Source organism: Schistocerca piceifrons, chromosome 4 (genome assembly GCF_021461385.2).
Source record: "Schistocerca piceifrons isolate TAMUIC-IGC-003096 chromosome 4, iqSchPice1.1, whole genome shotgun sequence".
Lineage (NCBI taxonomy): Eukaryota > Metazoa > Arthropoda > Insecta > Orthoptera > Acrididae > Schistocerca > Schistocerca piceifrons.
This window is the reverse complement of record NC_060141.1, coordinates 499,502,130-499,529,903: the sequence shown is the minus strand read 5'-3', so window position 1 is coordinate 499,529,903 and position 27,774 is coordinate 499,502,130. Positions and strand designations below refer to the sequence as shown.

The 27,774-nt window shown below is 39.4% G+C and overlaps 2 protein-coding genes across 4 annotated transcripts in view; one reads left to right on the top strand and one right to left on the bottom strand.

The window, feature by feature from the left end:
* The window catches only part of LOC124794733 (putative RNA polymerase II subunit B1 CTD phosphatase RPAP2), a 40,933-nt gene extending 15,029 nt beyond the window's left edge, over positions 1–25,904 (bottom strand). Inside the window, exons 1-5 of the mRNA XM_047258332.1 lie at positions 25,698–25,904; positions 25,496–25,610; positions 18,451–18,615; positions 1,324–1,451; positions 186–1,199 (exon numbers count right to left, since the gene is read on the bottom strand). Of these exons, the coding sequence (XP_047114288.1) occupies positions 186–1,199; positions 1,324–1,451; positions 18,451–18,615; positions 25,496–25,610; positions 25,698–25,795 (1,520 nt within the window). The 5' untranslated portion in view covers positions 25,796–25,904. The remainder of the gene's footprint in view (positions 1–185; positions 1,200–1,323; positions 1,452–18,450; positions 18,616–25,495; positions 25,611–25,697) is intronic.
* Positions 25,905–26,107: 203 nt separating this feature from the next.
* The window catches only part of LOC124795500 (DNA-directed RNA polymerase III subunit RPC6), a 77,277-nt gene continuing 75,610 nt past the window's right edge, over positions 26,108–27,774 (top strand). Inside the window, exons 1-2 of one of the 3 annotated variants that reach the window (XM_047259559.1) lie at positions 26,108–26,324; positions 26,496–26,587. In XM_047259559.1, the coding sequence (XP_047115515.1) occupies positions 26,496–26,587 (92 nt within the window). In that variant the 5' untranslated portion in view covers positions 26,108–26,324. Of the gene's footprint in view, positions 26,588–27,774 lie in introns of all 3 variants that reach the window. The other 2 variants (XM_047259558.1, XM_047259557.1) reach the window with 2 other exon arrangements.

Below are 27,774 nucleotides of genomic sequence, written 5' to 3'. Positions count from 1 at the left end.
TAAAAATTATACCACCAATAACTTAAAAGTTTACTTCACCAAGATAGCATATACTGAGTAGTCACCCTTATTAAGGTAGTAATAATTATACGGCATTGACTGCTTACTGCTTTGAACTGCTGTAAACACAAACTTGTAATACATGATCTACGTCATTTATTTATTACCTAGATACTAATACTTACATTCTATTGAAGCGGTCCAACACTATTCTCCTGCGAAGAGCATTCTTTGAATGCAGATCAACCAGTGGGATAAAATTTCCACTGGACTCATTTTCTTGTGAACTATCTTCAACTGAAGAGTCCTCGTAGGCAGTTTTTCCAGCAAAAAATGCCCTAACCTTCAACTGCATTTTCAGTCCCTCTTCCTTAATACTGGAATACTCTGGTAGTGGTCTCAGCTCCTTATTCTCCTTGGTAATTTTATTGTCATAATTAATATCTTCCAGTTCCAATAAATTGAGTTTCTTGCATATAGCAATGTAACGCTCTCGCATACCTGGATCCCAAGAATCACTCTCAGTAGGTTTGAAGTAATGAGTTATATCCTTGTCTGCAACCATTTCCTTCATTCTCTCCTCACCAAAAAGAAAGTACATTGAGTCAAGTGTAAACCATTCTCGTACACACTTCTCAACTAGCAGTGTTGTTAATGGAGCTTCTTCTTGTTTATTAATATGTACTTTGGTTGCTGAATGTTTATCTAAACTTTCCTTTTTCTCTTTTTTCCGAATATTTGTGTTTTTCTTCTTTACAGCGTCTTTACTATCTTCTGAAGCTGTTTTTTTCTCCTTCAAACTTTCCATTTTAGCACCGAGGCTATGATAATCCAAACCACTTTGAATTTCAACACCACTACACTCATTTTTTGTCAGCGTTACTTTTTCAGACTGTTCCAATATATCCTCCTCTTTAATTTCATTAACTCTAGCATACTCATTCGCATTTACACTTGCCTTAGATACATTTCCATTGCTTTCTGAAGGTAAATTGAGATTTTTACTACTTTCAGAGAGAATTTCATTAAATTCTGTCTTCATTACACATACATATTCATTTGTAGTGTTTTGTAATCCTGCATTTATTTCAGATTCTGTTAATATAGCACTTAAATTTTTGGAGTTGTTATCTTTCAATTGTGTTATTTCATCCACAAGACTTTCTTGTTGAAAGTGTACCTCATCTCCAACCATGCCACTATAAAATAAAGGCGTAAAGAATGATGATTATTTTTTAAGAAAGCTTAAGGGTTAAATACCTAAAATTGTTAATATACACATAAACAAATTTAGAACATAAAAAACAACTAGTGTCATCTTACCTTGATTTACTCATTGACAACAGCTTGAACGGTGGAATTTCTTCTTTGTCACGCAGCCAAAGTGGACTTGTCAGAAGCTGATCCTTTAGATATTTTGCTGCCTTGTAACAATGATTACTGCAGAAGTTCTGTAAAATTACAGAATCATAGCAAATTATCATAATCAAAATCCCACTGTATAGCTGATTATTAGTCTCATATGCTGTCAATTACTATCACAAATGTTTAATTGAAGATGGCAATTATTCTTTTGTAGTTTCTGCACTATGACAGATTACTGGCTGTGATGTCATGAGGTTTGCTGGATATTTCAGTACTATGTGATAATTCTAATATGACACAGTAAGTGACACATTTATTAACAAAAACACTGATCTTAGCATGAGTTGGGGAATCTATGTTTCATACACATTAACAAACTGACTCATAACATTGAGTGCTTCTCTTTAAAACAGAACAAGTATTGTTCAGAAATGGGTTTTGCATTTACTTATGGCCAGCAAATGTGGTATCTATTTTGCAAGAAACCTTTTCATGATTTATACAATACTACATGGTGCACTTTCTCACTTTGTGGAAATTACTCACTGTCACATCACACCAAATTACCAACTGGCCACTAGCAGTTCCACTGTCAATGGTTTATTATTGTTATTAACATCTTTCACTTCTGTTATACCAGTCCTACATGTATGAATTCTCATGTTGAAAAAAGGAAGAAAATGGACAATCATGTTTGCAGTTCTGAGACATCATCCATGGGGATCATCTTCAAGAGTAGGACGTTACTACAGCCATATTTGATTTCATAAGCCTATTTCTCAGTTACTGAGAATGAAGCAGCAAACTAATTATACACCTGCACCTACTTTGGATACATTTACATTGGCAATAAACTGCCCTAAACTGGTATTCCAGTTTATCCATTTGAATGATTCATAAGCATTATTTTAAAAAGCTATACAAAAAAAAAAAACTATTCTGGAGATCAAATTGACACACTGCAACCATTTTTCTCAGCATAAAAAAAATTATGTATTGTGGAGATTAAAAAGCTGATGAGGGCTCACACACATGCACAACAACTCCTGAGGATCCATAGCATTAAACTTTTCTTCTACATAGTTTCTAGACAAACGCTGACATAATAAAACCATGACTCCCTATAAATTACAATTTTTGATAACACTGGGCACAGATGACAGAAACATGTCAAGGCCACACAACAACAGACTGCACAGTCTACATAATCCACCATACAAATATACCAATTATTCTTTAAGATTCTAAGTTAAAGGTTGAACTTTAAATTCTCAATCAGCATGTCATATGCTTTACATGATTTTGAGCATCATATGCCAAATGTTTCTTAATTTTAGAAAAATGATTTCACAAAATTTTTCACCATTTTTTCAAAATGTTTTTTATTGGAACAGTGAAAGTATCAGCCAGTTTTTTGTTGACTAACACAAAATGTACCCGTGCACTGTCAAGAAACGAGTACCTAAGAATGACTCTACGTACACAACATGTAACATCAAGAAAATATCACACAATTGGATTTTCAGGCAACAGTACACCCCCCAGACAACACAAAAACTGCACACAGGGGTACACTAAACATTCCGAATTTTCCTGGAATGATGGTGATCATTTCACTCATCTCAACAGCACACAGCTTCTGATTGAAGTTGAAAATACCAAAGTAAATTAATCATAGAAGATACATTGGGAGAGCCAGTCCTGACAAAACTCTACCATCTGGTGAGCAAGGTATATGAGACAGGCGAAATACCCTCAGACTTCAAGAAGAATATAATAATTCCAATCCCAAAGAAAGCAGGTGTTGACAGATGTAAAAATTACCGAACTATCAGTTTAATAAGTCACGGCTGCAAAATACTAATGCGAATTCTTTACAGATGAATGGAAAAACTAGTAGAAGCCGACCTCGGGGAAGATCAGTTTGGATTCCGTAGAAATATTGGAACACGTGAGGCAATATTGACCCTACGACTTATCTTAGAAGCTAGATTAAAGAAAGGCAAACCTACGTTTCTAGCATTTGTAGACTTAGAGAAAGCTTTTGACAATGTTGACTGGAATACTCTCTTTCAAATTCTGAAGGTGGCAGGGGTAAAATACAGGGAGCGAAAGGCTATTTACAACTTATACAGAAACCAGATGGCAGTTATAAGAGTCGAGGGACATGAAAGGGAAGCAGTGATTGGGAAGGGAGTGAGACAGGGTTGTAGCCTCTCCCCGATGTTATTCAATCTGTATATTGAGCAAGCAGTAAAGGAAACAAAAGAAAAATTCGGAGTAGGTATTAAAATCCATGGAGAAGAAATAAAAACTTTGAGGTTTGCCGATGACATTGTAATTCTGTCAGAGACAGCAAAGGACTTGGAAGAGCAGTTGAACGGAATGGACAGTGTCTTGAAAGGTGGATATAAGATGAACATCAACAAAAGTAAAACGAGGATAATGGAATGTAGTCGAATTAAGTCGGGTGATGCTGAGGGAATTAGATTAGGAAATGAGACACTTAAAGTAGTAAAGGAGTTTTGCTATTTGGGAAGCAAAATAACTGATGATGGTCAAAGTAGAGAGGATATAAAATGTAGACTGGCAATGGGAAGGTAAGCGTTTCTGAAGAAGAGAAATTTGTTAACATCGAGTATAGATTTAAATGTCAGGAAGTTGTTTCTGAAAGTATTTGTATGGAGTGTAGCCATGTATGGAAGTGAAACATGGATGATAAATAGTTTGGACAAGAAGAGAATAGAAGCTTTTGTAATGTGGTGCTACAGAAGAATGCTGAAGATTAGATGGGTAGATCACATAACTAATGAGGAGGTATTGAATAGGATTGGGGAGAAGAGAAATTTGTGGCACAACTTGACTAGTAGAAGGGATCGGTTGGTAGGACATGTTCTGAGGCATCAAGGGATCACCAATTTAGTATTGGAGGGCAGCGTGGAGGGTAAAAATTGTAGAGGGAGACCAATAGATGAATACACTAAGCAGATTCAGAAGGATTTAGGTTGCAGTTGTTACTGGGAGATAAAGCAGCTTGCACAGGATAGAGTAGCATGGAGAGCTGCATCAAACCAGTCTCAGGACTGAAGACCACAACAACAACAACAACAACAGATACATGCATTACGAACGGCAACAGAGAAGAATAAAAAATAAATGATACTTAGTAGCTGACATTACATCAAATCGCTTTGCAGCATGTAAATCATATTTTATGATAAAAAGTAAGGATACATTTATTTCCCAAATGAAGCTCTGTCTGTCGCAACAGCATCTGTCCACCAATGGCAACAACATTACCTTACGAGTCATCGGCAATTCTTAAACTGACACCAATGAAATGTTAGACAGTAAAAGCCACAAATATCAGTAATTATACTTATGATAACAGTTCATTTGCTCCCAGTAATTTTTATGCCTTGTTCTTTGGTTCTGAAAGTTTTCAATAAAGTTCCATATTGACCCATAACAAACAGAAGAGCATACAGAGTATCACACAACATCTGCAATTGGCGTGGGGAGTTCCTAGCAAACAGAACACAGCATGTCACTGTTAATGGAGAGAAATTTGAAAATATTGAAGTAGCTTTGAGTTTACATCATGAGAGTGTTAGAGAAGGATTACTTTCCCTAGGGTAATTTAGCTAAGGTGTTGATTTCAAATATTTGCAGAACCATGAAAGATATAACACTCTTTTCCCACAAATGACTTGTGAGAAAGTCCTCACTAAATGGATATGAGACTTTATTTATAGGCATATTAATTACAGAGATATTGGTATCAACTTCACATTTTCAAATTGAATTATATTAATTTCTGCTGCTAGTGTCTTAGTTCTAAAACAGGCAAATTCAATGATGTTTCACTCTTCAAAACCCAGTTGGCAGTTTCGGAGTAATGACAATATTTAGAAGTTATGATTTATCTGTTTTGAATATGAAACCAATAGCGTTGTGTGAAAGTTCACGATTTCATACCCAAATAAGGAAATATCTCATGTTGGATAAGAAAAAAACAGTGTCGCACTGCCGCAATACCAGTATGAAAGGGGCATAGAAGGAATGTAGCTTTTATTTTGCCTCTGTCATTCATGTGCCTTGTGTACTGTGTAGGTAAAAAAAGAAAAGTTTCTTTCACAAACCGAACGAAACAACATATACTACTTCTTTACGAAGAACGCAGAAGGAACATGAAGAGAACAGCTGAGTTGTATGCACAAACGTTTTCCGAAAGACTCTGCCCAACAATGACAGTTCAGAGAATGTGCAAAACATTGTTATAGAAAGGACACTGGAATACTACAAGGAGAGTAAGAGTGAAGATGGTAATGAAGGTGTGAGCAAAATAAATGTTCTGGCAGTTGTTGCCCATAATTGACACCACAGCTCCAGAGAAATTGTTCGTGCTTATGGAATAAGTCAATTCAGCATTGTTAGCAGTTTGCACACAAATAGCCTCCATCCATATCATATCACTTCACCAGCAGATTAACCATTGGGATAGCAGAAGACACATGGAATTCTGTAGCTCGGTTCTGATGCAACATTTGGACAACAGATCTTTCTCCATAGAATTCTCTTTCTCAATGAAGTTAACTTTACAAATCATAGAAAGCTGAATGTAATAAATATGCATTACTGGGTGATTGAGAAATAGCAGAAACTGAGGCATGCTGAACATCAGAGGCAGTGGAATGTGAACATTTTGTGCAAGATTATTGGAGACTATGTGATGGTCCTTACTTCACTGAATAAACTTCCATATGGGTAAAAGCCATGTAAAATTCCTTATCAAAGTTATGCCTTTAAATACACAGATATATGTGCTCTAGCACTACCGGTTGTGGCTAGGAATGTGCTCATACAGCTCTTTCCAGGTTGTTGGGTAGGACATGAAAGGACATTGTCAAATGGCCAGCACATTCACATAATTTGATTTAATTGAACTTTTTCTCTGGGATAAACTCAAAGATGAAGTCTTTGCACATGTTCTTATGACCTAAGAGGATTTAAAAAATCACTGTTGCAGTAGGTACAATGACACAGAAGGGATCTCTCATTTAATTAATAATATTTATACCACAATTTCCTTTTTCCAAACCCATTCAATTTTTAATGTGCATCTTTCTTTTCAAGGTTCTGGCAGAAACAAAAGCAGAATTTTTATTGTAGTTGGCTAGTCAATCATCCGTAGATGGCATGTATCCAGTTATTGTACCAATCCAGCCACATTTAGCCAAGTGTGGTTAGTATCAGTTTTAAATAAAAGCTTTCTTTTGTAAATAGACTCTCTTAGCTGTGTCAAGCTGGAGCACCTCATCAGCCTGATGCGACAGTTCCATCTAACAGCACATGCTGCCACATAAGAATAGTAGTCAATTTCATGTTCCAAACAGATAAATCCTGTGTTTTAAACATTTTAATTACTCTGACATTACTAATAGGATGTTGAAGACTGGCATACCATTGAATTTGTCTCTTTTGGAATTACAGTTCTAGCAGCAGACATTATTAGAGTTCCACTTGAAAAATCAAAATTGATACTGACATATCTGTAATTAACATAGCTATGAAAAGAGTCTATATGTCACCAAGTGAGACTTTTTTCATGCTGAGTAATCCTGTATACTAATGGTTTGGTGGATAATGTCTGAAGTTCCAGGAGGCTGTTTGGGCTGTAAGCTCTTGTGCATTCACAAGTTAAAATTTTTTTTAGCAAAATGCAGGTAAATCTACTGAGGATTGACTCTTAGTGCTGGGATTAGCAAAAGTAGTATACTGCAAATAAGTAGGCAGGAAGGCTGCAGAATGATCCCATACAATGAATTGTAGGAAAAGCAGATGCCAGAGTGTGAGTCACTCGAAGAAGTCCTCGTGTGTTGTGTACCCATGGGGGAGGTAGCTTACAAAACCCTCATTCGACTGGTTCTTGAGTACTTCCCTGTAGTCTGAGTGCCTTACAGGTAGAATAGATGCAGGAAGTAGAGAAGATCTAGTAGGTGAGAAAGTGTCAGAGATGCTCACCCAACTCCAATGGCAGACACTACGAGAGAGGTGTTGTGCATAATAGTGTGGTTTACTGTTAAAATTTTGAGGGTTTGCATTATGAAATGAATCAACCAATATATTGCTTCCTCCTATATACATGTTTTGAAGAAGGTATAATTTGAGAGATTTGAACTTATATGGAGGCTTACCAACACCCATTCATCCTGCACCCCATATGTGACTGAAGCAAAGAAAGAGCAAGTGTAGTAATACACAGAGTGCCCTTTGCCACACATTGTTAGGTAGCTTGCAAACTACATATGTAGATATACGCAGATATAGGTGTCTGCCATTTAGCGGTCAGGGACGTATGCATGAGGAGGAAAGACAGTGCCCAAAACAGTTTATATCCCATAAATGGAGAGATTAAAGAAATCTTCAGAGAGAAGAGAGACAGCTGTTTGAGTATTAAAAGCTCAGATGGCAAGCCAGTACTAAGCAAAGAAGGGAAGGCTAAAAGGTGGATGGCATATATGGAAAGGCTTGAAAATAAATAAACTTGAAGACAATGTTATGGAAGTGGAAGAGGAAGTCGATGTTGATGTGGATGTAGATGAGATGGGAGATTGACACTGCATTGAAAGACCTAAGTCAAAATGTGGCCCCTAGAGCAGATGACATTCCTTCTGAATTATTTAGATCCTTGTGAGAACCAAACATTAGAAAACTATTATACTTGGTACACAGGATATATAAGCCTGGAAAGTTACCCTCAAAATATAATACAAATGTAATAATTCCAAAACCAAAGAAAGCAGGTGATTATGAATATGAATAGTATTGAGATAACAGTTTAATAGTCACAAAATTGCTGAGGCTTTTATGGTCACTTGTTGACATATTGTCTGTTGGAGTTTAGCTCGGGATCTTTGGCAATGTTTGTTGAATGATTTTTCTGACATTTGTCAGTACAAGTAATCGGCATTGTCAAAGATTTACTCTCCATTGCTGCTGGTGGACTAGAGTCAAGAAGACAGTCAGAGATTATATGTAACTGTTTGGGTTCGAACATGTGAAGCAGTACTGACTTACCTTAGAAGATAAATTGAAAATATGTGTTGTGACTCGCCGATTATGCAAAGTGCCGCCGCGCAATTACGCACGTCCTCTACGTGCGGCGCTGTCTGCCAGCCATGCAGCAGCTGCGCCACCTAAGCGGCCAGCCGAGCAGCGGCCGCTAGACTGAGACTCAGTGTTTATTCGAATGCCGACTTGTTCACAGGTCCACTTACTCAGTGACTTATATGTGTTGTTGTGTTGTCCGAAATATATGTGTTAACTTTGAAGATTTAACAATTGGCGATGAGGATGGGGTTTTTCCTTTTCACCGTTGACTCACAGGGTTCCATGGCTACTGTCGAGCAGCTCTTGCAAAATCTCCTTGAACAGCAAACGCTTCTCACAGCGGCGATTCGCGATTTCGTCGTGGCGTCAAATGCGGGGCGTTTCTCGTCGTTGGCTGTACCTCCTTTTCCACCTTACGACGAGACGGCAGAAGACTGGTCTGATTATGAAAAACGTCTTCGACAGCACTTCTTGGCATTTCATGTCACGGACGAACAACCATGTAAGTCTCTGTTCCTTTCCTGGATTTCACCTCAAATGTATCGGTTGTTGTCGCAATTGGCTCCTTTGAAGGATCCTGCGTCTTTGTTCTTTGCTCAAATGTGCTCCCTTCTGTCTGTCTATTTTCAAAAGCAAACGCATGTGGTAGCCTCTCGTGTTGCCTTTTATCGTTGTCAAAAACAACCAAATCAGTCCTATCGCGCTTGGGCTGCTGAACTTCACGGCCTCAGTCGAAAGTGTCAATTTGTTACTGACGTTCACAAAGAATCCTATGCCAATTCCATGGTACAGGATGCTATTATCCGGTCGGCGCCCGACAAAGAAGTTCGGCAACGTGCCCTTCAGTTGGCGAATCCGACTCTAGATGAAGTTCTCTCCATTGCGCAGTCTTTTGAAATTTCTCGCACCGCTGGGGTGCAAATAGAAGTGTGGGGTGACGTCGGGGAAATACAACCTCTGTGCGCTGTTGACGACTCGTGCGGCGCGTCCCCGCCGGCCGACGTGGCCGCAGTACGCTCCCACGCGCAGCCTCGGCCTAGCCGTAAACAACCCACTAAGAAACTGCAGCAAAATCCCCGGCAACTTCCTTCATGTCCGCGGTGTTTTACGAAACATTCACGTGAGGATTGTCCCCAACGTTGGGCTGTGTGTCACAATTGCAAAAAGAAAGGTCATGTGTCATGAACATGACGCTGATTCTGATTCTGTGTTGTCTGTCAATTGCACTTCTTCCCTTTCAGGGAAGTTATTCCTCACTGTCCAAATCCTTGGTCGAGATGTTCGCATGCAAGTGGATACTGGTTCTGCTGCCACTATAATTAATTCTCAGACGTATCTTCAGCTGGGTTATCTACTCCTGTCCCCTGTCACTCGGCAATTACGGACGTATAATAAACAGAAGATTTCTCTCTTGGGACAGTTTAATGCTGAGGTATCTTACAAATCCGTCGTTCGCACTGTTCCCATATTTGTGGTCGACCAGAGCAACGCAGAAAATCTTTTTGGTTTCGATGCCTTTCGCGTTTTTGGGTTTTCCATAGATGACTCTGTCAATATTGTCTCTGACGTTATTCCTTATGCTCAACTGGATTCCTTGTCGATGACGTTTTCGTCCCTTTTTTCTCCTGGGTTGGGCCGTGCAAATGACTTTGAAGCTCGTATCACGCTCAAACCCACTGCTCGGCCTAAGTTTTTTCGGGCTCGGCTCATGCCTGTGGCCCTTCGTGATCGGGTAAAACGGGAGTTGGATCGTCTCACTGCTTCAGGGGTCTTGCTTCCTGTCACTTCCAGTGCGTGGTCCTCTCCTGTCGTCGTAGTTGCTAAGCCCAATGGTGATATTCGTCTCTGTGGCGATTTCAAAGCCACTGTAAATGCTCAATGCCTCATCGACACTTACCCTATGCCCCGTCCTGAAGAACTGTTCACTAAACTCGAAGGAGGACAGTATTTTTCTAAAATTGACCTGTCGGAAGCTTATCATCAACTTCCTCTCGACGCTGCTTCCCGGCAGTTTCTGGTCCTTAACACGCCTTTTGGCCTCTATCAATACCAACACTTGCCATTCGGGGTTGCTAGCGCCCCTGCTCTTTTTCAGCGATTCTCGGAACAATTATTGCTCCCTGTCCCGGGGTGTATCAATTACATGGACGATATAGTTGTCACTGGCTCCACCACTGAAGAACATCTTCAAAATCTCCGCACACTTTTTAATGTCTTACAGACTGCCGGTCTTAAGTGTAATCTTCAGAAATCACAATTTTTTCAGGCATCTATCACGTACTTGGGGTTTCAACTATCTCGGGATGGTATTCGTCCGCTTCAACACACTGTTGCTGCGATCGATGCCCTTCCTCGCCCTACATCTGTTAAGGAACTGCAGGCCTTCTTGGGGAAAATAGCATACTATCACAAGTTTTTACCATCTGCGGCGTCGGTGGCTCAGCCGTTGCATCGCCTGTTGCATAAAAAGGTGCCTTTTCACTGGTCCGCGTCATGTGACGCGGCTTCCCGGAAATTAAAGACTATGCTGAAACAGGCCCCGTGCCTGGCTACTTATCGACCTGGCCAACATCTTGTTCTTGCCACAGACGCCTCTCAATACGGGGTCGGTGCAGTCCTTGCGCACCGTTTTTCTGACGGTTCAGAACAACCCATCGCTTATGCCTCCAAAACGCTCACGGATGCCCAACAAAAGTATTCTCATATTGAGAAAGAAGCTTTGGCCATCATTTATGCTCTTCATAAGTTTGGTGTTTTTCTCTATGGCTCAAAATTTCATCTTGTTACGGATCACAAACCACTTGTTTCCTTGTTTCATCCATCAACGTCACTTCCCGACAAGGCTGCACACCGCCTCCAGCGTTGGGCTCTTTACTTGTCCCGTTTCAATTATGAGATTCATTTCCAGCCAACGGCTCAACATGCGAATGCTGATGCTTTGTCTCGCCTTCCCATGGGCCGGATCAGGCATTCGATAGGGACGAACTTTTGTGTTTCCACCTGGATGTTGCCGAGCAGCGGGTTGTGGACGGGTTCCCCATCACTGGGGACAGGCTGGCGGCTGCTACGGGTTCTGACCCTACCCTCTCCTGGATTTTACGCTGTATTCAGAAGGGTTGGCCAGATCGCCCGTCCGCTAAGACTTCTGATCCGTTGCGGAACTACTACACTTTGCGCTACCGCCTCACGGCTAGGGATGGTGTTATCCTCCTCTCCACTGACAATGCTTCGCTGCGTGTTGTGGTACCTGCGTCTTTGCGTGCTTCGGTCTTGCGCCTCCTTCACCAGGGGCACTGGGGTGTGTCTCGCACAAAATCTCTGGCGCGCCGTCATGTGTACTGGCCTGGCATCGACTCTGAAATCGCACACATGGTCGCTGCCTGCGGCCCTTGTGCGTCACAGGCCGCTGCCCCGAAGTCATCTTTGTCACCGTGGCCTTCACCTGAGAATCCCTGGGAGCGCATTCATGCTGACTTTGCGGGACCCTTTTTAGGTACTTATTAGCTCCTCGTAATTGATGCCTACTCTAACTTTCCTTTCATTGTCCGTTGCACGTCACCTACCACCACGGCAACCACCAGTGCTCTCGCCCGCATTTTTTCTTTGGAAGGCCTCCCCTCTACTCTTGTTACTGATAATGGTCCGCAATTTGCCTCTTCCGACTTTGCGGATTTTTGTGCTTGTCACGGCGTTACGCATGTCACGGCCCCGCCGTTCCATCCATAATCCAACGGTGAGGCTGAACGACTGGTCCGCACATTTAAGGCTCAGATGCGGAAACTTCTGACTTCTTCTGCTGCTGATGATGCGCTTCTCCAGTTCCTGGCGTCTTACCGTTTCACCCCCATGGGCGATCACAGCCCGGCTGAGCTCTTACATGGCCGACAGCCCCGCATGCTACTTCATCTTCTGCAGCCTCCCACCTCACGGCCGCGGGTGCCTTCACTTGGCCGGTTCACCGCCGACGACCTCGTCTGGGTAAGGGGATATGGCAGGCGGCCAAAATGGAGCCCGGGCCGCATCTTACGACACCGTGGCAGATGCCTGTATGAAATCCAGATGGACACGGGTGTTGCAGTGCGTCATTCGGGCCAGCTTCGGCCTCGGGTGCCAGCAACGCCTGTTCCGAATGCCGCCACACCACCTTTGGCTCTACCTGATGCTCGGGATCTTGGCATCTCTCAATGCTCACAACGCAGCCCTCTCACCATCATCGCGATGCCAGCACCAGAACGGACGCCACCAGGAGACGTGCCCATGCAGGAACCGGAGGACCATCCTCTGTCAGAGTACATCTACTCGCCTCCTCCTCCAACGGACGCCGACACATCGCCCATGTCTCCTGTCATATCAACTGGACTTGCCGCAACGGGCGGATTGGTACATGGGGCCCCAGCAGATTTGACCCCTACGTCTCCTGTCATCTCGACCCGTTATCATCGGGGACACTTCCATCCGTACGGGAAGCCTCCTCCTCGAGACTTTACGGCGAGTCAAACAACGCCTATGGACGTTAGCCATCTCCAGGACACCTCCATCAAGACCAGTGCAACCATTTCAAAGGGGGGAAAAGTGTTGTGACTCGCCGATTATTCAAAGTGCCGCCGCGCAATTACGCACGTCCTCTACATGCGGCGCTGTCTGCCAGCCATGCAGCAGCTGCGCCACCTAAGCGGCCAGCCGAGCAGCGGCCGCTAGACTGAGACTCAGTGTTTATTCGAATGCCGACTTGTTCACAGGTCCACTTACTCAGTGACTTATATGTGTTGTTGTGTTGTCCGAAATATATGTGTTAACTTTGAAGATTTAACAACATGAGAACCTGAATTTATAAAATTTGTAGATCTAAAAGGTGCTTTTGACAGCATTGACTGGAGTACAGTCTTTGAATTTCTGCAGACAGCAGGAATAAAATACAGGGAGCAAAAGATATCCACAATCTGTACCAAAACCACACTGCAGTTATAAGAGTCGAATGACATGAAAGAGGGGCAGTGGTTGAGAAGGGAGTGAGCTGGGTTCTAGCCCTTCTCACATGTTATTCAATCAGTACCATGAACAAACAGTAACTGAAACCAAAGAGAAATTTAGAAAGAGAATTTAAGTTCATGGAGAAGAAATAAAAATTGAGATTTGCTGTTGACACAACAAAGTACTTGGAGGATCATTGGAAAGGAATGGAAGTTGTCTTGAAAGAGAAATTATCAGATGAACATCAACAAAAGTAAAATGTGAGTGATGGAATATAGAAAAATCAGACAACCTGATACCGAAGGAAATTGATTAGAAAATTAGATACTGAAAGCAAAAAAAAAAGCATGATGTCAGAAGTATAGAGGATATAAAATGTAAACTAGCAACAGCAAGAAAAATTTATCTGAAACTGTGAAATATCTCCACAATGACTATAATTTAAATGTAAGGAAGTCTCCTCTGAAAGCATTTAAGCATTTGTCTGGAGTGTAGCTTTATATGAATATGAAATGTGGATGATACACATACAGACAAATTTTGAGGATTAGCTGGTAGATCAAGTACCTAATCAAAATGCCCTGAATTGTTGAGGAGAAAAGAGCTTTATGGCACCACCAGTCTAAAGAAAAGTATTAGTTGATAGGATGTATCTTGAGGTACCAAGGAGTAGATACTTTGGCAAAAGAGGGAAGCGGAGGAGGAGAGGGGGGGGGGGGGGGGGAAGTACAGAGGGTGGCTAAGGCTTGACTACCATAAGGAAGTTCAGGTGAATGTACGGTGCTGTAGTTATGCATAGAAAAAAAAGGCCTGCAAAGGACGGACTCGTATGGAGAGCTGCAACAAGTGCTATTTGGCCTGAAGAACACAACAACAAAAACTATGGTAGTGTTTAAATTAAACTTTAAATTGATAACTGTTTTCTTTTACCAGGCCACTTAATGTACTTGGGGAATTAGTTCAATCAGCTACTTAAAAGATGCATTGCCTTTGGATAGGAATGTTTTTTAAGTGAGAGGAGCAGCTCATCTGACAAATCACTGGTTTGTTAAATGTCTTGCTACAAATGGTCTTTGCTGATTACATAGCTTTAGAAAAAGGAAAGCGTTTCCCAGAAAACTGTTAAGCCCACCTCACATGGAGTAACATTCACTGCCAAGTTTGCTAGGAGGTGTGCATGACTGTCAGCTAGCAGATGGGGATGACAGCTACCTTGCATACTGAGCCTCTCACCAAATGTATGATTCAATATGGAAGCTAGCTGGCTGGCTTGACTGTGTGAACGGCAAGGTGTGCAAGCCTGCCAAATTGCAATCTTTCTCAAATGAATGTAAATACACTATTCAGTAAAAAAATTGAATCCTTGCAGATCTTATAGCTTTGTTTGTCAGTTTCATGATGAACTGTCTATCATTTTGTTAATGGTCATATTTATTGTGATCTTTGAGAATTAAGTAAACTATTACAAGAATTTTGGAAAGTTTGCAGTGAAAAATAGACATCGCTACCAATTTGCGTTAAGTGCATCTTAGGTCATATGTTGCTGCATATGAAATGTAGCTAACATCTTGAATTTTTCTTTAAACTTTGAAGGATACTGTTATCTACCATAATTTCTAGAAAAATGATCATATGTAAAGCACTTCATCCTGAACTTGTGTGCCAGCAAAAATGGCAGAACAAAATATTCACAAAATTCCTCATATCTTGAAAACAGTTTCAGATACCAAAACAAGATTTTGGAAAATGATAGTACGCAAAGAGAAGAGTATTCAATGATATGGTTAATATGGGAAACTGCAATATTTAGCACGATATTCAAACAGCTATAGATTTTTTTCCAATGAAATAATGTAACTTTAAACACAATCAACAGCAGATGAAAAGAGAATTGCTATGAGTTTGGAACAACGTACGTGAAGAAATTACAGTCTATTTTTATACCAACAATGCACATTTTCATAAACTATTTATTGACTTCTCTTTCCATCAGTTGCCATTTTGTGATTCTGTCTAAATTTTAACTGAATTAGAATGTAAGAGAGATGAATACTTATGAACTCTACTGTTTTTTGGTGAAAGAAGCAGATCTGAATGTGAAGATAAGGGAATTTACATATAACTCAGAACTCTTCACTGATAACACCTCCCTGAAGAAAAATTTAAAAAAATAAGAATTCTGGCAAAAATAAATCACTACTTCTGTTGAAATTTTAATGGTATCCTATAACCCAGTATGTTTTTAATCATGAATGATGTGGATTCACACTGGCCAAAAAATTTTATTTCTGTATCTCAATGATCTGAGAAATATGAAAACATTTAAATTTGTAAAATCCAGTCAACTACACATCAAGGTGTAAACAGATTACCAATATCTTCGACAAACTAAAAGATGTTTGTGATGAAACAGTATAATCCTTCATTCTGTATAGGGAAAGGGAAAAAAAAGATGACATGCTATGTGCTGTTAACTATTTTCATTTTTCTTAGATTACTGAGATACAGAAATAAAATCTGTTGGGCAGTTTCAATCCATATCATTCTTATTAAAAATACTCTACTGAAATTTCAACAGATGAAATGATTTATTTTCCCCAGACTTATTTTTCTTTAAAGGAATATTATCAGTGACGAATTTTGAGTAGTCATACTGTTTTTTCACCAAAATACGGCAGAGTTTATAAAATATACATTTCACTAACATTCTAATGCAGTTGACATTGTGACAGAATCACAAAAAAAAGCAACTGACGGAAAGACAAAAGTAAATGAAAATTCTCATTCTCGATACAAAAATAAATTTTAATTTTTTCACATATATTGTTCCAAACCCAAAGCAACTCTCATTTTACCAGCTATTGAAGGCGCTTAAATGTTACATTATTTCATTGAAAAAATTCATAGGTGCTTGAATATTGTGCTAGATATGGAAGTTTTGCATATTAATCTTATGACTAAATAATCTCCCCTTTGCTTACTATGATTTCCCAAAATTTTGTTTCATTATCTGAAACCATTAGAGAGATATGAAGAATTTTATGAATATTTCATTCTGGCTTTTTCGCTGGCACATGAGTTCAGGACAAAGTGCCTTACATATGATCAGTTTCCTTGAAATTGGTGACAGATAACAATAGCCTTCAAAGTTTAAAGAAAAATTCAATATGCTATCCATAATTCATACACAGCAACATGTGACCTAACATGCACTAAACGCAAATTGATAGGAATGTCTATTTTGCACTGCAAACTTTCAGAAATTCTTGAAGTAGTTTACTTAATCCTGAAATATCACAATAAATATGACCATTGATGAAATAATGAGCAGTTCATCATGAAGCTGACAAATGAAACTATTTTTCCTTTACAGTTGTTTGAGAAAGATCGTCCATTGGCTAGTGGCGCATGGCATTCTGTCTGGTCTTCAGGGTTAACTGGTGTTGTCCGGGAGTTCCTGCCCCTGTAGTCTGTGATGCCAGATGCCAAACAGGGATTCTGACTGACCAGTGGAGGTAGAATTCAGGGACCCTCACAAGGCTTCACAAGAAATTAGCACCAGAGCTATCACAGAAAACATGCACAGCTCCCTTTAGGCCAGCAGATGTCAGAGTCCACATGGGAGCTGTCGTGTGAGCCGGCAAGTAAGATTGCAGTGAATCTTACTCCATGTGAGATGGACTTTACCTATGGTTGGCATGTGTAACCTTCTGAATGACTTAGTGTCATTTCATTTTAACCAGGGAATGAAGGTGAAGAGTTTTTAACATCTAGTTCACCTTACAGTCACCAAGAATGGAGCACAAACCCATTACGAAAGTATTAGAGAAAGCGTATAAGCTAAAAGGGGAACTGAACCCCACTCCTGCCGTAAATGAGTTCACTGTCATCTAACTTAATCTGCAAAGCATGAATTCCAGGGCAATCTTGCCTTATGATCTAATAGAAAATCAAATGAAACAAATGCTGTATATTATGTATGCTATTGACATTGTTCCATTTAGGATATGAAATAGATTCTTCAAGGTCACTGAAAGGATTGGCAGAAGAAAGTGATAGCCCTCAGGAGCACATTTTAAGATACTGCATATTATATGCTGAGTTAAATTCAAAGATAAGAACAAAACACAATTACACAAAATAATTTATACAGTAGACAGGTAAATACTATCTACCAGCATATGGTGCATTTGAAAACAAAAGAGATAAAGTGATCAGTCTAACACTTAATAAATTGACGGATAGCACTTTCTTTCACTGACCCCTTCAATTAAAATCTTATAATGAAAACTGAGAAAAATAGCTTCAGTAGAGTATCAATAATGTAATATCGAACATTCTTCTGGCTAGCAATTTAAATCTTGTTGGAGGAGTGCTGCTTCAACTTTGCAGTCACCAATCAACACACAGGAGTTATAACTTTAATGCTGGAAAAGAAATGCAAGCACAGAAATTTCTTGTAAATAAAACATGAATAGGGATTCAACTTGTGTGAAACAGTCTGAAAAAAACATGCAGCTTTACTTTCAGTAAAGTAGGTATATTCAAGTACTCGAAGGTCCTCTTAGTGAGTGGAAGCCTGAAGTTGTTGGAAATTAAATCGTCAGTTGCGAGTTTTATCAATCCAACAAACTGGGTTCTTATCCACAAAGGCCTAGCAAAATATCAAAGACAACAATATGGTGCCTGGTATTCTGATGAAAGAATATTCACCCCTTTCTCCCCAACATGTGCATGTGTGAAGTGAGTGGCACATTGGATTGAAGTGCAAAACATTATCAAATCACATACTGCACTGCGATGAACATTAATGATAAAATTTGCTAATTTACATGCTCAAAGTCTCTTATGTTTGCCCTTATGGGAAACACATGCCAACCTTAGAATAAGTAAATTCATGTTAAATGAAGGAAGCAGTAAAAAGCCTTTCTTTGTGTTCTCTCTTCTCGACACAACCCTAAATTGCACATATTAAACCATTATTGTGGTTTTGACAGTTACCTTTCTTTCCGTTAAGTCATAAACTTTATTCTGTGTTGTGCATATCTTATACTGTTGATTTGGAATGTTCTTCAAAATACCATTACACAAAGGGTATCCGCAAAGTTTAGTGATTGCCCTTTCTTCAACTACATCTTGAAAGTGGGTATCACTAATAAATTTCAACTGCAACAGAAAAGAAAATGTGTTTCACATTTAAGTATAAATTTCCTTTCATTTTTATAACTTACTATCAAAATTTTGAGGTTACTGTACCACTGGCATTTTCATTACAATACAGATGTAAAAGCTATTTCAATAACAGTGTCACAAGTAGTACTTTTCCAATAACAATGTAGACATTTCTTCAACTTTTTATGTCAAATACATGTTCAACATGGGGCAGCAGATACATATTGTATCTCAGCTTCAGAGCTTTTCTTTACTGTGAGTTTACATAAATTGTCCAGATGTGCTTACAAATGCATACCCATACATAAATTGCAAATGGGGTAGTCAAATTACAATGTCAGAAAAGGGAATAGCTACATGAGAAGCAAAAGCTGAAATGCTAGTTCAGTTATCTGATCTTTATGTGTGTTTGCCTGAAACCCATCATTCATCTGCAAGTTAGTGGTTGCTTGTTCTAATTTTCTGAAGATTTTAATCTTTGAATATGTATTATCATAATACTTCTTATATTTGTTAGTCACAATATGATAAAGTATTACAAAATACTCTCCAGAACATTACAACGTCTAAAATCTGACAACAATAGCCATACTTATGGTACGCTGCAAAAGCATAACTTAAGTACTGCAAACAGTTTATTTTGTAATGTAACATGGGTTATTCATGAAAATGACCTATGTTCCACTGAGGATATTCACACTGGTGAAAGATGGTCATGTCTCTTATAAACATTTTGTGTGGTGGGAAAAATACACTGTGAGCACCGTGATCTGTGACTTGTGCAGAAGATGTGTATGCAGTGACACAACACAGCAGGGGCATGGTGCGGCGTTTGGTGACAGCAGTGGCACTTGCTGAATGAGGACATTTATGCCTTGGTGATGCCCCTTTAAGGTGTCATGAACACCTCACAGAAAATGGACATACTACAATGTAAACTTCAAAGACAAATGAAGATTGTAAATCTTAGATCTTAAGGTGAGTTTGATGTGGTGATTGATGTACTTGAATCAATTTGGACCTGACTTCACAACTGATGTATATAATTGAAATAATTCAAAAGATTATCATTGAAGGTGTGTTTGTCATTCAGTCTATGGTTGTAGTGAGACACACTCTTACAGCATCACCCTACCTGGAAAGGAAGCCAAGAGGAATAAATCTGTGTGTGACTGTGGTACAGAGTAGTCAGACCATGAGAACAAGGACAAAACAAAAAGACGACCATACTGGAAGGAGAATGGTGTTACAACCAAGTACACACACACAAACACACACACACACACACACACACACACACACACACACACACACACACACAAAAGAAAGGAAAACACTGCAATTTACCTTAAAGTAACTGACAAAGCGAGATCATTTGTTAGCTGGAACACAATCATTTCTTCCTGACAAATGTTACAGTTCTTTTTGGTTTTCTCATATCGATACTTCTTTCTGAGGCTGTAATGTATGAAATTCAATCTAAGTTTAAATATTAAAGTGGTAAAGAGAAAGCTAATCAGATTATACATATTCACAAGGAGTCAAGCAGTCATAATGAATTAGTATGGAACAGAAGTGGTACCATCATTAATTCATTCATCGTGTTCTGTAAACATAATCATGAATGAGAGTCTTCTGTGATGTGGAACAAATGCAGTTATACATTAACAGCAAGAAGTAGTAAACTATACTACCATCAGCTTATGAATACTCATAATCTGCTCACATCAATAACTATGTGAATTACTTTTACTTCTGGACTATTTCATACATGTTGTTGTTGTTGTTCTGTCTTCCATCAGAAGACCGGTTTGATGCAGGTCTCCATGCTAATCTACCCTGTAGAAACCGCTTTGTCTTTACTGCAACCTACATCAATTTGAATTACTGCAATCAAGCCTCTGTATCCCCCTATAATTTTGAACAATACATTTCCCTCTGTAACTAAATTTGCAGTTGAACAAGTAAGTTGCCCAATAAAGATTACTTCTATTTGTTCATTGCTGAACTACACTAGACTCTTGCTAATCCAGTCACTCCTTGCACATACTGATGCCGGATTACCGAGTGTCTGAAATGTAGTTTAAATACACAGGGACTACACTTTATTAAATTCCAAGATACATTGCTTGTATCTTGTTGTCAGATAATGTACTCCAGGAAGACATCTATAGCTTCAGCAGCAGAAGTACTCTCCTCCTATTACCTCTTCATCACTTTCATCATTACTTTCCTGTATACTTTTGATTATTCCTTCAACTGTTAAAGTTTGGTTTATCTTGCAGTTTTCCACATTCAGACACTTAGTAATATCATCTTTGTCAATTTCTCCTCCTCCTGATTGCTTGTCGAACATGTCAATGCACAGTGTCAGCAGCTGATGATTCTGAATTGACTGGCTCATTACTGTCACTCCATACTAGTTATAACTCTGCATCAATGGGTAGCCACTCTTTTCTCCAGCACTTCATTATGGAAGCATTCTCCATTTATCCGATGTTATGCTGTTTGGAAACCATCTGGTAAGTTGATTGCTTTCCACATCTTCAACACAACCTTGGTACAGTCGTTTTCACATTTGTTCAGTGTGGTGACAAGAAGTGCACGCCAATAAGGGTGTTTATTTGATTCCAAAATTCCCTGGCGCTTGGACTAAATCAGGGTTGTCACACTGGGAGGGATAGTGAGTGCTTGTACACCACCAGACTTTGGATTCACATATGATGGATGACTGCGAGCTTTGTCAATTATAGGAATAGCTTTCACTGGAAGCTTCCCCTTCTTCAGCTTTTTTTTTAAATCGTAGTTGATACAAATGTATTGTGAGATCACCAAGAGAATATTTCTCTGTTTATCCACTCTTTCTTCTGCGCACAATTTGACCTGGTAGTGTATTTCTGTCACTGTGTTGAAAACAAAATGGATGTTGGGATTCCCCAATCACTATGAGTTGTAGTTTATGACTCCCATTTGTGTTAGGGGACACAATTAATGTTACATGCAGTTTCTGTTGTCTGTAGCCATAAGCTTCCTTCTCGTTCCTGGCAGCTAATGTTTTTTGAAGGAACTACCTAGGGAAAGAGGCTGGTTTCATCAGTACTTAGAAGGCATCAGTAGTTAATTCTTCTTCCTCTATTTTCTTCCATTTCATCCTTACAAATCATTCTGCATCTTTTTCATTATTAGGCAACTTCCCTTGTGACTGTCAGCTAGGACATGCCAATTTGTCTTCCATTTTTTTTTCTTTTTTGATAGTCAACCCTCACTCTCTACAAACAAATTTCTGCCACAAAACTGTTTGTTAAATGCAACTGCTTTTTCGTTTATTATCTAGCCACTGACCGGAACCAATTTTCTATGTTTTTGTACATGAACACTCTAAAAAAAGATAAGTACAGTTCTTCATTCTCATTCTTTTGCATAACCTTCCATCTTCCCAACTTGCTCTCCACTTGGGTTTGGTGTTATCAAGCAACATCATATTTCTTTCTGATACCATAATTAGTTGTCTGTAGAACACAGTAAGCAGCAGCAAGGGCTTTCTATGAAGAACCTCACTTCAACTTATCTAAAACTATGAGTTTCTGCTTGAGGTATAACATAATGTGTTTCCTTTTAGAAGCTACGACGTTGAACTGTAAAGAAGAACATAATTTCAAATACGTATAGCACTATTTACCATTGTAATTTACTAACACATTGTTGTACATGTTAATTCACAGTTGTGTGCATCAGTTTTGCTTGAGTGACTAGAGGCCAGATAAGTCAGAGGCCGGACTACAGAGTGCCAGATTAGCGAGATTTTTGTATTGTACTGGGTGCACAAACCCATCATCAGTGGCATCCATACTGGTTGCTTAGCACATGCCTAAGACATCTGCCAAAAATATTCATGTCAGTATCTAATTATATACAGTTTTAATCAGAAAATTAATTTGGATATTTTATAAGTGTTAATGATGATTTGCTCCACAATCCTACAGCCTGATGACAATTCTTTGTTATTAAATTCCCTCTTGATGTGATCAAGACCAGCATACAAGTAATAAATACATAAAAGTAATCTTTATTGGGCAGTAATGTCATTACACAGGGAGAACCAGAATGCTACCAACAAACTGTCAGTTACAGATCTCTGAATTTGGAGGCAATATGTTGATATTTAACAAAATTTGTTGGTTAAGTAGTTTTCAGTTCACCTCAATTGCTTCCCGAATGCAATGTGCAGATCAGATAGATGTGCCTGAGTCCACATCCAAAGCTGAGTACAGTTCTTCTGCCGTGGCAGAACCTACATCTACATTTCCACTTCTAAGTCACAGTATGGGGAATGCCAGAGGTAAATAAGCGCAGGACTATGAAACCATTCCTCCCTTTCTATTCAATTTTATGGTTGCACAGGGGTACAAAGACTGTCAATACCCTTTTGTATGTTTCAAATTCCTCTAACTTAACCATTACTGTCATTTCAAAAGACATGTGTTAGCAGAAGGCGCATTTTTCTTGACTCAGTTTGGTGTGTACTCGTAAGTTTCTCTGGGGGGTTTACAACAACAAAAGGACCAATTGTTAACAACTATAAAACAAATTTGCCCCACAACTTTTGATGATGGATTTAAATATTGACATGCCTACTTGGAACAGCATGTGTGACATACATCAAACAGAGAATTAAGTAATTCGAAATTGCGCTTCATTCTCTCATAGAACTACATTATGGAGAGACAAATACAGACCTCTTGCATTTAGATTAAAAGACTAAAAGTGATTTGTTACTCTATGCAGGCCAACAAAAGTGACTAACCTAAGACTCACTGCTCTAACTAAAAGGAGGCGTACTCGTGGTTTCTGCTGTGGAAAAATTTGAAATTGATCTTTACAGAATCCTAAAACAATGACAACAAATAGTATGTTGCCACTTGCAATGTACATTACAGCTAAACTTTGCTATGAGCCATCCACGCGCTGGACACAAAGATTGAATGAATGTGCCAAATGCTTACAAAGTAGTCCGATTTCAGTGGATGATACAGATGGGACAATGAAGAAAATCAGCAAGCAGATGGTTAGTAGACATACTAGACAATGTCTTGTAAAAAACAGTAATCTAGTTGCATTGTTGAAGTTTAAGATGTGATTGAAAAGAAAGAAAGCTGCCACATCAAACAGAATATATCCCAGATACACTGCAACATGCAACAGAGAGACAGGTTGAACATTTCAACATAAGTGTAATACCACAGATGCAATGCTCTTACCATATAATGTGCCAGCTGTCAATGCTGGGTAAAGGAGAGGCTTATCTGTAGTAGGCTACTCACAGACAGACAAACTGACTGGACATTAAACAGAACTCTCAAAAGGAAAGATGTATTGAGACTGCAGTAAAGAAAGCAACAGAAATTCTCACCAGCACTGTGTTTTGATATAACTGTGATATGCCCAAAAGGCCACTTAAAAAAATAAAATAGACTGGAGGTACTGTGATCCACTGAGGCAGCAACTGTCAAAGACAAAACAATGTTAAGCACAATAATTCATATGTAGGACTTCATTTTGGTTTGTGGTAACAAGACTATCTCCTGGCTAAGAGAACATAACTGGGACCATAGTATATGCAACCTATTGGTTTCAGTATACTTAAGAGATCATTAGCTGAAATGCTACTAAGTATAGATTCTGGAAAAAACCTGGTGATCATCAACCATAATTGGCCATCAATCTGGACGAGGGCCTGGCAAATAACCAGTATAGTAAGAATCTTATACTTTATCATCTGATACAATAAGTTAGTGTGCTGAGGGTATTATCATAGCTAAGATTTTATCCAGAGAGAGAGAGAGAGAGAGAGAGAGAGAGAGAGAGAGAGAGAGAGAGAGAGATGTTTTAAATAAAGAAATATATTGCCTCTGGTGGTCATGAAAATGTCAAGAATATGGGAAGATGAACATAGGCCCACTAGCAGTAATCTGAAATCAGTCACACTGGATGTTAAAGAGCACAGTAAGATAAAGCATAAATTCCCAGAACAGGATTGATCCATTTTTGTGATGACAATATAATCATAACTTCCTGGCAGATTAAAACAGTGTGCCAGATCAAGACTCGAACTCAGGACCTTTGCCTTTTGCGGGCAAGAGCTCTACAAACTGAGCTGCCCAAGCACAACACACCCCATCCTCTCAGCTTCTGCGAAGTTTGAAAGGTATGAGACGAGGTACTGGCAGAAGTAGAGCTGTGAGGATGGGGTGTGAGTAGTGCTTGGGTAGTTCAGTTGGTAGAGCACTTCCCCATGAAAGTCAAATGTCCCGAGTTCGAGTCTCGGTCCAGCACACAGTTTTAATCTGCCAGGAAGTTTCATATTTTCATGTACTACAAAGATAACAAGTGTGTGTGTTGAGGTGTAGGTACCATAGTGCAAGTCAGTTCATGGATGCCGAGACTTATTGAACGAAGTAAAAGTGATATCATGAGCGCAATGGTTAGCACACTGGACTCGTATTCCGGAGGACAACGGTTCAAATCTGTGACTGGTCATCCCGGTTTAGGTTTTGTATGAGCTCCCTAAATCGCTTCCGGCAAATGCCGGGCAGCTTCCTTTGAAGGGGCATGGCTGACTTCCTTCCCCACCCCCTTATTTGATGAGACCTATGACCTAGCTGTTTGGTCCCCTCCACCAAATCAACCACCAATCCAATCAATAGCCTCTCACGAAGAGTCAGATTATATGAATGCACTTTAGTGTCATTAATGTACGCTTACGGCCATGTTGACTTCAAAGAGACCATACTCTTGATAGTACAGTGCAGTGTAATCAGAGTAAGAAATTAGAATTTCTACAGAATAAAACAATTTAAATGACGTTAAAACTCACACAGCCGACGAACCATTCTTCATTGATATCTTTCTCCAGTAAACTCTCAACTATTTTTTGGGCTTTTGCATTACATTCTCTCTTTTTCTGCAACGTTGCTTCAAGGACCTCCTTGCTAAACATACAAAATTGCTGAGTGTAAAGCATATTTCATTATATTGAAACATATTGCTAACCATATTTCAGATTTATTTCAAACAACCTCATACTCCTAACATTTCTCGGTAGTCCTGCACGCAATGCTGCTTTACTTTTCCCTTTCCCCGTGGTTCGCGTTATGTTGGTCCCTATACTTCCCATCTTCTCCACTTTAAATATCCCTAACTATTCCTCCGCGGATTACAACAGAACAACACTAAAATCTTCCTTTCTTTCACAACATAAATACTGCGAAGTGCATTGTAAAAGACATGACACTCGTTCTCAAACATGTTTCAATCGGTACTCTCTGAAGTACTCGTTGGGCACAAATCATTAAGTTTGGTTTTCACTTTCCTCGTGCATTCCATTTGTTCACCAAATTTTTTCAGGGATCGATGTATTTATTTATGTTTTTTTCTTATTTTGTTTTTTTACGGTTGTCAAGTGAAATTCCATTATCTTTGGTTAAGATACGGCTGCTTCGTACAACAACGTAGTACAGCACTGCGTCTACTCTAGCAGTCTATTAGTAGTATTGGTAGTCTGCTACTGCGCGATGTGTACGTTACGTGAGAGAGCATGAGAGTGAATTTTCTTGGTGTCTGTCAATAATGTGCCAGACATAAATCTGACGTAATTTTCTATTATTGTTTAGTGTTGTTTGTCGAATTCAGACGCGTTGAAATTGGTGAGTCGGGGTGTAGTGTGTCACGACACGTTTGTTCACGTTGTAATTGTTGTTTACATCGTAATTTACGGAAGTTTTATGATGTCCAGCATATCAACCTATCCCTAAATACCAGTAAGAAATGAGCTTTCCATTTCGTGGTATTTATTACTTTGAACTGTTTTCTGAAAGATGGCAGGGAATGAAAACACGACGACTGTGCAGGTGAAGGTGGAGAAACCTGATGAGACTGCTTCCACGTCAACTGCAGAAGTTGAACACAGGTAATACTGATCGACAACATTTTTTTTTTTTTTTTAATTATCGGGTTAAAGGAAAAACCCAGTATGAGTGAGAGGCGTGCTGGACTTGCCCCCAGTAGAGCCCAACGTGAAAAAAAATTCTTAACAGTCAGAAATAAGCAGATTAATTCTTTATCGGTTACTGTCTCTCGGGGGTCATTGATGACATACCCAGAATCATTTACCTTTTACCAGGAAAATGATGCGTTGCATTAACATTGATTTTTGTCCTTCGAGTAATGTTTTCCTGAGTACTTGGTTCATGGTAGGCCTTCAAATTAACACATCGAGAATATCACTATTAGAATCCCTCCACAAGACATTCTGTTAAGCTTCTATCTACACTCTGCAAACCACTGTGAGGTGCATGGCAGGGGTACGCCCCATTGCACCAGTTATAGGGTTTCTTCCTGTTCCATTCACATATGGAGTGCAGGAAGAATGATTGTTTGAATCCCTTGTACATGCAATAATTATTCTAATCTTATCCATATGATATACCTATAGTGATCGCCAGTTCTTGAAACTTAGTTAATAGACATTCTTGGGATAGTGTACGTCTGTCTCCAAAAGTTTGCAGAATGCTCCCATGAATTAAACAAACCTGCGATCATTCGTGCTGCCCCTCTCAGGAAATGTTCAGTATCCCCTGTTAGTACTATCTGGTATGGGTCCCACACACTTGAATAATATTCTAGGTTTGGCCACACAAGTAATGTGTAAGCAATCTACTTTGTAGACTGATTGCACTTCCCCAGTATCCTACCAATAAGCCTAAGTCAACAGAAACATCCGATCTCACGCGTCGGCTTTGACCCGTGACGTAAGGGTGTTGTGGTGTGTGACGTCATTACGGCGCGGAGTTTGGTTTGTGAGTGTGGCGTGTTTGTAGATGTTGCCTCGTTGACGTTACCTTAGTAGGAGTTTTAGGGCCTGTAATATATAGTTTACCTTTTTACTGTACTTTTTGTTTTAACATCGTCTATGAGGCTTTTATCAGTTTGCCATTAGATTGTTCAATCTTTATGGTCTATATGTTTTGTCGCTACTCGTTATGTCTAATGAATCAATATTGTTTTTTTCTTTTTTTTTATTTGTTTCTTTGGGTCAACAGAAACATCCGATCTCACGCGTCGGCTTTGACCCGTGACGTAAGGGTGTTCCATTTC